Source organism: Antechinus flavipes, chromosome 1, assembly GCF_016432865.1.
Source record: "Antechinus flavipes isolate AdamAnt ecotype Samford, QLD, Australia chromosome 1, AdamAnt_v2, whole genome shotgun sequence".
NCBI classification, from domain to species: domain Eukaryota; kingdom Metazoa; phylum Chordata; class Mammalia; order Dasyuromorphia; family Dasyuridae; genus Antechinus; species Antechinus flavipes.
In genome coordinates this window covers 673,354,246-673,364,871 of record NC_067398.1, presented here as the reverse complement: position 1 = coordinate 673,364,871, position 10,626 = coordinate 673,354,246, and the positions used below count along the sequence as shown (strand labels likewise).

Here is a 10,626-nt window from a genome sequence, read left to right as displayed (position 1 = left end):
TAAAATATAAATTCAGTTGATGTAGTATTTAAAGCCCTTCAATATTCTGACTCCAGTCTGTCTTTAAGTGGCCTTCTCACTGTTGCTGTGACCTCCTGAAGAAAGGCTGTTTGACACGATCCCCATTTTACATCTTTGGCCTCCAAACTTCAAACACACCGTCCCCCAATTCTGGTTTGCTCTCTCTTCTCTGCCTTTTGGAATCTTCAGCACCCTTCCAAAGCTCCTCTCAGGTGCCATATCCTTGCTAAGCCCTTTCCTGGTCTTCCCTCACTCCAAATTACTTTGTGTAGATGTATCTACTTCTCGGTGAACACTTTTTCACAAAGCATGCAAAGATTGTTTTGAACATTCACCCATGCAAAAACTTGTGTTCCCTATTTTTCTCTCCTTCCCCACCTCTGCCCTCCCCTAAACATGTGATTCTTCTAAATATATTTCCACATTTATCATACTGCACAAGAAAAATCAGATCAAAAATCACCTTTGTCTTTGTTAATGATTTCTACTTCTTAATTTAGCACTTTAGAGACTGATCTGTAAGACTCCAAGTTTGGTAGTCCCACTGTCCCTGATGAAAATTACAGTTCTACTAAAGAAATGTCAACTGATTGATTCAATTTTTCATCTGCTTATTATCCTCCTTCCAATTAAAATTCTAAATAAGTCTTTGAATGATAGGTTTTCATTAGATTTATCTCCACAGCTTCTTATAAGGGAATACTACATATAGTTTGACACCATCTTCCTCTCTGTATATTTTTGCAAATGACTATTTCCCAAACCAATTTTATCTTTGCCTATCATATCTCAATTCTGATCTTTCTTGACCTCTCTGAAACATCTAACACTATCTCAGTGGACATATTTCTGTCAGAACAATGTAATCTTTTTGAAGACAAACTTTCATTTTATATCCTCCTCCTTTCCAATTCCTGGCAGCTGAGAAGCACTGGGCCTGGCTTTAGGAAGACCGGAATTCAAATTTGGTTTTAGATACTCATTAGCCATGTGATTCTGGACAAATCATTTAATCTCTGCCAGTTTCCTCATCTGTAAAATGGAAATAAGAGCACCCATCTTCCAGGGTTGTTGAGAGGCTCAAATGAAAAATTTGTAAAGGTATTTAATATGTGCTTCTTTCCTTCCTAAATTAAATGAGGACAATAACCCTCCACTAACCCAACTCACAAGTTGTGATAGTGAAGATAGTGCTCTTTAGCCTGTCAAGTGCCCCAGAAATGTAAGCTTTTTTGGTTTTTTTATCTTCCTGTCACGGTACTTCCCTAACCGAGACGATAAATGTCCCTGGCAAGCCAACAGGTTAAAGCTGCAACCTCTATCTGCCCATCCTATCTGGTCAAGAAAGCATGACAAACAAGGCATTTTGTGAATAAGCACAGCACCTTTTATTAAAAAATATTAATAGTTACAAAAAAGAAATTAACAGTTACAATATCTATATGTACAGTCCCCAACGCTACCCAGCACTTTAGGACTCTCTCCCATGGGTACCTGATGCATTACAGAGGCTAGGACACCAAAGCTGTGGCTGGAAGGGCCCCCTACTTCATGACTACCCTGTGGTCTCTGGGCATTCTGGCCCACTGAGGTCTCCAATCCATCCCAATTTAATATCCAACTAGGAGACAAGGATTTAGATAGAAAGGAGTGCTAGGAGAACATCTAGTTCAAATCCCTCGTTTCACACATTGGCAAACTAAGGTTCAAGATGGGGATGACACAAGCCTGAGGGAAGAGGAAGGGAGGAGGGGGAAAAACCTGGAAAAACTTTGAAAGGTAAATGCTTCAAATTATTCTCAAAAGAGAAGGGACCAGATGCATTGGGCCCATCCATAGAGAAGGAATATCCAGCCAGGAAAGTTTTTGACTTAAGTAGGGCACTTGGAAAAAAAAGACAAAATCGTCTCCTTTAGCGGTCCACTAGCAGCAATGGCCCCTGCCCCAAACTGGCAGAGCCCTTTGTTTTCTTCTCTAAGAGAGGGACCTGTTAAATTTCTTAACTGTCCACTGGCTGAAATCCAGGGAGCTAAGCATCATCTACTAAATACTCCTTCCACCTTTGTTGCCCTTTTTGAAGACAAGCAGGGTCAGAATAGGGGACTCAGTGTCCAGCACATCTCAGCTGGCTGCCTTGCTCCCTCAGCTGAAATAGCTGGGGGCGGCCTCCTCCACAGTGCCAGTTAATGATTTCTCCCAGGGGGACAGGCTTTATGGGGAAGAAGGTGTCCTTCCCCCCAGGGAGTCACAGGCTTTAAACCAATGGCTAATTAACATTCCTCCAGAAGGCATCGATCTTAAAACCTATTTGAACCTGGGGGAGGAGGGCACAAACCTCTCATCTCTTTCCTTTCTTCACTCAAGTTGACCCAAGTGATCTTTGCAGGCCCACGCCACCCAAACCAACCCTTAAAGCGGGGAGATGTTCTTTAATGTGTGTCCTGGAGGCCTCTGACAAACTCCACTCTGCAGAACACTAAGGCCCCAAGTGACCAGCTGGAGACCCGGGCTGATAGTGAATCGAAGAGTCTATTTAAACCTCCTGGGAAGAAGAAAGCCAGAGAGGAGCTGGTTCTTTAATGCTTCCAGGAGGCTAGCCCCCCCAGGCCACCACTTCCCTGAGGGCCCAACAGCTCCAGGTATTTGGTTCCCAAAAGTTGTGGAAAAAGGGACTCAGTGGCTCCACAGAGATTGCAAGGGTTTTATTGTTGACCTTCTTTCTTCCTCCGACCCCTTTGTTTCCTTTAAAGGGAGGCTAAAAGGTTGGCCACCAGATAATGGTGGGTTTTTTGGCCACGGTCAGCAAGGAAGAACATCTACATCCACTGAAGTGTGGAGGCAGCACTCATACTTAAGAAGAAATCAAAAGCCCCTGAAACGAGAAAATGCAGGGCACTACATTTAAAAAAAAATCCCTCCCCTATTCTTCTCGAACAATGTGGCCCCTTACAGTGGTCCTGGCCACTGGAGAGGCTTAGAAATATAGGGGAATAGACCTCCTGCTGTCCAAAAACCCAACATATAAAATTCCACCAGGCTGTAATTCACAAAGTAGGCAGCAGATCACATTGGACATAACCTGAAGATTCAAAGTCATGACATTTTCAGGCCAAAGTCCCCCCAGAGGCCATCAGGGCATGTGCTCATAGCAGGGGTTGGCAGCTATCAGTCCCCCCACTTTTTTTTTTTTTTTAAAGAATTGGTATCAGAGATAACCCAACGGTCACTGGGGGAAATAGAATCAGGGCAGAGGGTGTGGCAAGGTGGGAGCTGAAGGAGGAGGGTGTCCGATTTTACCTTAAAAAAATCAAACAGATTTGAGAACCACCCTCCTAAATGAAGAGCTTCCATCCCCTCACCCACACAGTAACTCCCACACATTAAACAGCCAACCTTGGAACACATACCCCTCCAGATAATTCAAGTCAATGGGAAAACTGGATCAGATTTACAGTGTTTTGCTTAGAGGGCAAACAGTCTTATTTTCACATATGGTACAGAAGGATACCTGCATCCATCTCTCCTCCTGGGGAGAGGAAGCAATTGAATAAAGGATCAATAAAAGCCTCTAGAATCATATGCTCCATGCTGGAAGGAAGTGCATGGACAACTTTGGTCCAGAATGTAGTGGCTTTTGTCAAGAACCACCCTGACGACACTGGACCAAGGGCCTTGCCAGGCAGGACCCTAAGGAGAAAGAGTGAATTGAGCCCCTCAGGCTAGCTAGTGCCCCCCACCAACATGTGTCACACTGAGAGATGGGTCACAGCCAATCTCCTAGAGTGGATCCTGTTTGTTTTTTCCCTTTTTTAAAAAAAAAAAAGAGAAATAAAGAAAAAACACATGCACAAAGCCCCAGGATCCCTGCACTGCTCCCATGTCTAAGCCAGGCTGAGGAACTTGGTAATCATTAAGGCAAAAGAGAGTTCTTCTTATCTCAGTGCTGGAAGGGGAGCACATGGCCGAACTCCAGGACCTTCTCCCATGGCAAAGGATCCCTGGCCGTCGGAGCCATTTCGAAAGTTGACTCCACATGATTCTAACCTCCTCATTCAGTCACCAATAACATCTGTACAAAAGCTGAAATCTATACAAACATTTATTTTTTTCCAGCTGAGAGGGAAGGGGAAGAAAACTAGGCAGTGGAGAACAGTACCTATGCAGCCTTGCTGAAATTTCCCTTAATAAAAACAAACCCCATAAATTCAGTGGAAATAAGAAAAAAGTTACAAAAGAACAGGCCGATGTTTTCGTGTCACTGATTCCAGTGCCACACCAGACGCTGATGTTCAGGGAAAGGGCCAAGGATGCTACCACAGGCCGCCATCATCGGCTGAGCAAACTGAAGCTGTGTCTAGGACTCCTGGGTCGCTCCCAGAGCTCAGAGTGGGAATACCTAGATCACGGTTGGTTCATCTCCATGAAGACACAAAAGGGAAAAGGCCCCAGCATATGGGGCCAAAGTACCAGAATGCGCCAAAAGACATGCTGTTCAATCCCCCTCCATGGGAGGTGACGCTTTCTCTCCAAGAGGAACAAACCAGGGGAAGGGGGCCGAATACAAAACCCAGAACAAGGCCGAGGTCCCTATGCGTGTTACAGGGAGAAGGGGTGATTGGGGAGGTGGGAGGCGGCATGCTCAGAAGTTCCATACCAGCCAGGGGCTGAGGCCTTCGGTGGGACTCCAGCAGCGCGGCCTGTCCCATGAGGGGACGGATGGGTTTAAGACACCAGTGGCTTCTTTCCCCCAAGGACAGTGGCTAGGGGGTAGCATCATGGAGAGCTGCCTCACTCGATGTTGGCTTCAAGGGAATGTGACCTGTGCCCTCTAGGAAACGCCATCCTGCTGGGATCCCGCTCTTTCCCTCAGCAGCTGGACAGGGCCCTGCCAGATTCTCTTCCAACCATCCACCAGCCCCAAGGGTGGCGCAGCACCAGATCCTTGCAGCGGCAGGCGGGCAGACAGATGCTGTGCAATTCTTCAGGTTTAAATTAAAAATGATAAAAAATAATAATAAAAAATAATAACCCTAGTGCCCCCTCCTAAATAAACCCGGTAACTCTACATGCCCTCCCCTGCCCACCCGACCCACCCTCCCCCTTAACATCATGTAAAAAGAAACAGTACTTTGCAGACCTGATCAAACTGCCTCTGGGGCAGAGAATTAGGACCTAGTTCTGGGTGTGCAGCTCAACATGACCTTGTGGGACCGGAAAGGCAAGAATCAGAAATGCTCATCTGATGGAGACAAGAGGTACAGGAGCCGGGGAGCCCAGCCCCTTGTGCTGAGCTGGCACAAGTCTCTAGATTCCACGAGCACCCCAAAGTGCACAGACACGCCGGGGAAAGCATGCTGCTGGGCTGGGGCTAAGAGGGGAGCAGGGGCAGGGAGGGAAGGAGGGAGGGGCTCTGGTGGGGGGTGGGCAGGGGAGGCTCTTGTTGTTTGCAAGGTGAACAGTGTTAACTCTGAGGATTTATTGCACTGCTTTGGAGGAAGTGAGGGGACTGGGATGGTGATGGAGGGGATGAAGATAGAGATGGTTAAGGAGGAAGGGAAGGGGAAGGGAGGAGAGAGGAGTCATCGCTTGACTTTTGAGTCTTCTTTGATTTTCCAAATCATCAGTTCCATGCAAGAACTGGCATCTTCACTTGAATCATGGCCTTCCACTATGGAGAGAGAGGGGAGAGGGAGTCAGTGTACAACAACCCATGAAATCAAGCACAGATGGATGGAGCGTCAGAGCTAGAAAGGAGAGCACCTCGTCTAAGCCCAACACGGCCCAGAGAGAGGAAGGACTTGGCCAAGACTACACAGCTGGCAATGGCAGAACCTACAACACCCTGCCCAACACAGCCCTCTCTGCACCATTGCAGAGCACACCCAAATTAGCTTCCAGCCATTTACAGAAAAAAAGAAAAAGAGGGGTCAACTAGATGGTGAGGTGGAGAGAGCTTCAGCCCTGGAGTCAGGAGGACCTGAGTTCAGCCTCAGACACTGTGCAGCCCTGGGCAAGTCACTTAACTCCGATTGTCCCCTCCCCCCAAAAGAGAGAGAGAGAGAGAGAGACAGAGGGAGAGTGATATGATTTAGAGGGAGAAGAAAGAGGCTTGTGAGATCCAGCCCGACCCTGGGAAATTAGAGTCCATGCAGATCACAAAATCAAGATTTGACCACTAGTGTTATGACTTCAAGTGAGGCTCCGGCTGAGGGTCCATCTCATACCCAGGTCGTCCTTTTCCACTGGCTCTGGTGGCAGGGCAGGAGGATGGCACAGTGGAACAACTCACCATTGTCCTGGATAATACGCTTGAGGTAGTCGGCCATCAGCGTCCGCAGTGCTCTCTTATAGGGGAGCCCAAGGCGGTGAGGGAAGACCACTGATGTGTCCACTACTGTGGTGTGAATAAGCTACAAGAGAGAAGAAAAAGGAATCAAGTATGTAAGTGACCAGGAAGGTGCCCATGTGTACAGGCATTCTGGAGTCCCAGTCAGGTCTCAAGTTCTGTCTGGGCCTTAGGGATTTATTCCCATTCCCCTGAATCAGCCCAGTTCCAGGACAGAATCTCCTATTAGTCCTTCTGAAATAACACACCAAACAAAAGCTCCCACCAAACCAGTTCCTGTAGGAGTCAGCTTGAGAAGCCCCGGGACACAGGCCCCACCACCCGCAGAGGCCTGTTCTTTGTCAGCTACCACGTCTCCTCCCTCCTTAATGATGCCCACGCTCCCCAAGAGCCCGAGCAGCCTCCAGCAGCGGCAGGGGGCGAGTTCTTTGGTAAGCGCTAAAAGAACTCTGGAAAAAAAAAAACACACCAGCACCACAGACACACACACACACACACACACACACACACACAAGCTCTCCACTGTTCTTCTTCCCGCAGGGTGGGACACGTTAAACCAAGACAAACTGGGCCAGGTGCCAGCCAGAGAGCCAACCAGGGACAAACTCTCAGCTTCCTGAAGGCCGATCCTTTAGAAGGCAAAACAACAGTTTCTCTTTTCCTGTTGTTTGCACAAGTGAGTCCTGATCGTCTTAATCCCCAGGCATCCCTCTGCCCGGGTGGCTGACTGGAGCTCTGGGCTAACAGCCTACAGACTCAACGTGGGAAATTGTGGCACACGGCACTCCAAAGGGAGCGGAGAATGGACTCTAGTGGGGACAGGTGGAAAAGAATAAAGGGAAAATCTGACTTCTCAGCCAGCTCCCATTTCCAAAGTGTGTCAGGGCTTCACAATACTCTGACAGGTCCTAGGAAGAGACTAAAGGATTGAGAGCTAGAAAAGTTCTTGGAGTCCAACCTCCACAAGGTACCAACAAGGAAACTGAGGCCCAGGGATAAAAATGGACACAGATGACACTAGGAAGGAGAAGCAGAACCAGATTTGGAATCCAGCTTTTTTCTGCTAAGTCATGGGTATGTAGGGCTTCCTCACCACAAATCACTGTCCTTGTTTCCCAGAAGCAGCTGGCTTTCAGACCCAGGCCTCACTTGCCTAAGGTCAGAGTCAAGATGACTACAGTAAAACTACTCAGTGACCACAATTTCCTTCTGCTAAAGCGGATACGTGGGCAGCCCGACCTACCTCCAGGCTGTCCTGGCCTCTCTCCCAGTTGACTATGGCACGCTAAGATTTGACACGTCCAAAAACAGAATTCCATTTCCCCTCGAAGCCTGCTCTTCTTCCAGATTCCCTATCTTTGTCACCAGGTCCCCCCAATGCCACTTCCCATTGTCTTCCCTCCTCATCTTCACCTCCCACTTCCCTTCTTCACAAAGATGCCCCCCAGGCCAGGGCCGCCTCCCTTTTGGCCCTGATGTGGTGACAGCCAGCAGGTCTCTTGGCCTCAAGTCTCTTCCCTCTCCAACCAAACTTCCAGCTGCTGGAGTGATTTTCTTCAAGTTCAGTTCTCACTATGTCAGCCACAAACTCCAGTGATCCTCTATTACCTCCAGGAGTAAATATAAATTCTTCTGTCTGAATTTAGATCCTTTCACACCTGGGCCCCCACCTACCTTGCCAGGCTTATGTGTGCACACAATCACACATGTATATATATATATGTATACAGTGTGTACACATGCATGCAAGGAGACAAGGGATACAAGAGCCAAGGAGACTGCCCTCTGTCTATCTATATTTACACCTATACTTTTTTTAATCTCTTCTCCTGCTTCACAGCTCCAGGTTATCCCCTCCCTCCAAGAGCTACCTAGGTTTGGGAAAAACAACAAAAAAGATAAATGGCTGAATTTCTTAATAACAGGACTGTGTTTCTGTTCCTAACGAGAGAAAATGGAGACCATTTCCCTGCTAGCAATGCAGGCTGGCAATGATGACTTTACCAAGCTGGAGGTAGAGTTCTAAAATGACACTGCTCTGGGGAACCTAGAAAGGAAACCTTGGCTTCCCCGAGATTCTTCTGACGTAGTTTCTAGCTTCGTCCCCCAAAACTGTAACCAGAGTTTTTAGAGTCAGAGAAGTCCAGTACTTGAATAGGCTAGGAGCTGACATGTTAAAGGCAAGTATCCCTGATAGGTGGACATCCAGCTCCTGCCTGACCACCTCCCAGAGCAGCCCAAGCCGGGGATCAAACAGCATTGCTCAGCAGGAATTTCTTTCTCACATTGAGCTGACGTTAGCCAACTAATACCCCTCCCACCAGTCTGTTCTTCCTTTTTGTTCTTTTTAGAAACCTAAACCAATCTTAAGGAGTTTGCTGAGGGTGGAATGTATAAAGTAGGGTGAGAGAGGAAGTGAGGAGCAGACTCCTACCTTGAGAGCAAATAAGTCACTTTCTAAGCTGTGTCCTATCAAGATGGTGTCTGAACTGAACATGTTCAACAATACCGCCTGGACATCCCGAAGGGTTATACACGCATTCTGCAAGTCTTCTTCTGTCACCCCAGAAAACCTGCATGGAGAGATAGAGGTGCAGAAGTCATCAGTCCTTGAAAGAAATACATCTTAGCAAACTTTCTATGAACCAGAGCCAGAGGGGGTTCCCAGAAGAAATCAAGATGAAACTTCACCTGGATAAGAATGCCACCGAACATATCTCCCTTTGCCCAGCCTACAGTCCAGCCCAAATGGACAGCTCCTTGTCCTCTGCTCATTTTAGCAGCTCCCATTTCTAGGCCTTACATAAGTTTCCAAGCTCAGTTCAGATGAGATCTTGATGAGTGAGAGTGAGCTCTTCTTCAGGCTTGATCTACCATTGTACCTGGACTTTTTCTTTATTCCATGCTATTCTCTATGGAAGCATGCTTGTCCCCTCCCCTTCCTGGGACCTGGGACATGTCCCAGGTCTCATACTCTTTGTAACTACAGTATTTAGCACAGGGCTTTGCCAGTAGCAGACACTTAATACATGCTTGTTGAACCAAATCACAGAGGTTTACATTCTAACCTCCACAGCACAGTCAGGGCAAGAAGTAAGAATTGAACTGTCTCATGAGAATCGAGAACTCAGTGAAGATGGAGAGAGAGGAAAGGGACTGGCAATGAAAAGAAAGGTTTCATAGAGAAAAGGGCTAAAGTGGAGCTTCTGAGGATGAAAAGGCTTTTGAAGGATCAAAAGGAGGATGAAAGGCATTCCAAGTCAGGGATACACAATGAAAGGATGGGGGACAGGATGAACAAGATGTATGTGTTGGTGACAATGAATTAATCTAGATCAGGAAGAAGTTTAAACATGGGGCCTAGAATCAGATGGTGGTGGGTCTCAGAAAGTAGGGAATTAATGTCCCAGACAACAAACAGGGAACCATTACCTTTCTAAAGGGAAAAGATAAATGTGAGAAGAATGAGATCAGTAAGGAAAATGCCTGGACTTCCCCTAAAAAGACCTTTATCTCCCCCATCAGTGAGACTGGCAGAAAGTTAAAAAAGACAAAAACTCCAATTGAGCAAGAAAAGACCAAGTCAATTCTGTCCGCAAAGAGAACCTCTGAAACAGCAGGCAAAAATTCTCACTTACCTCGTGTTGTAATCCACAACTTTGTTGTCTGGTTTCACAAATGTGTCATAGACAACTTTCAGATCAGAGTTGATCACAGTTATTCTTGTTAGCTCCAGGCCTTGTTTGGTATAACACTAAAAGGAAAGCAAACAAACAGGGAAGGGCTCAAATGTGACAACTCATTTCAATTGTCAGGTGTATAAACAACTTCTTGGGATCCAGGTCCACACCAAACTTGATAACAGGAGACTCTTAAACGCAAAAGCTTAAGAGACAGAACAAAAGTTTTGGTCACACAACTGGCTGCTTTTCCTTCCCCTTGCTCCTAATCTATCCCCACTCCCAAGAAAGACTTTTCCTTAATCAAAACAAAAAGAATCAATATAGGGAAATCCCAGGAGGTATCCTGAAACACTTGTATTTAAAGATAAAGTAGAAATGGGTACAATTTTTCAGCGAAGGATTATCCAGCCAAAGTTTAAAGCAGATGTGGGAGAATCTTTTCCATATGGAGAGCAATCATGACCCAAAGTTGAAGAGGGAGGGCTATAAACAATTTAAAGGAAACAAATCAAGGGTTTTGACCTCAGAAGTAGAGGAACTTCATGCTCAAACAGCCAAACCTATCCTTCAAAAGGA

At 46.6% G+C, this 10,626-nt stretch overlaps 1 protein-coding gene across 5 annotated transcripts in view; it reads right to left on the bottom strand.

Annotated features, from left to right (window-relative positions):
• Positions 1 to 1,385: 1,385 nt before the first annotated feature.
• Positions 1,386 to 10,626, bottom strand: part of REXO1 (RNA exonuclease 1 homolog) — a 111,440-nt gene continuing 102,199 nt past the window's right edge. The window contains exons 13-19 of one of the 5 annotated variants that reach the window (XM_051972264.1): positions 10,006 to 10,121; positions 8,802 to 8,940; positions 6,311 to 6,431; positions 5,159 to 5,689; positions 4,676 to 5,000; positions 3,429 to 3,547; positions 1,386 to 2,893 (exon numbers count right to left, since the gene is read on the bottom strand). In XM_051972264.1, coding sequence (XP_051828224.1) covers positions 5,601 to 5,689; positions 6,311 to 6,431; positions 8,802 to 8,940; positions 10,006 to 10,121 — 465 coding nt within the window. In that variant the 3' untranslated portion in view covers positions 1,386 to 2,893; positions 3,429 to 3,547; positions 4,676 to 5,000; positions 5,159 to 5,600. The other 4 variants (XM_051972267.1, XM_051972266.1, XM_051972265.1 and 1 more) reach the window with 4 other exon arrangements.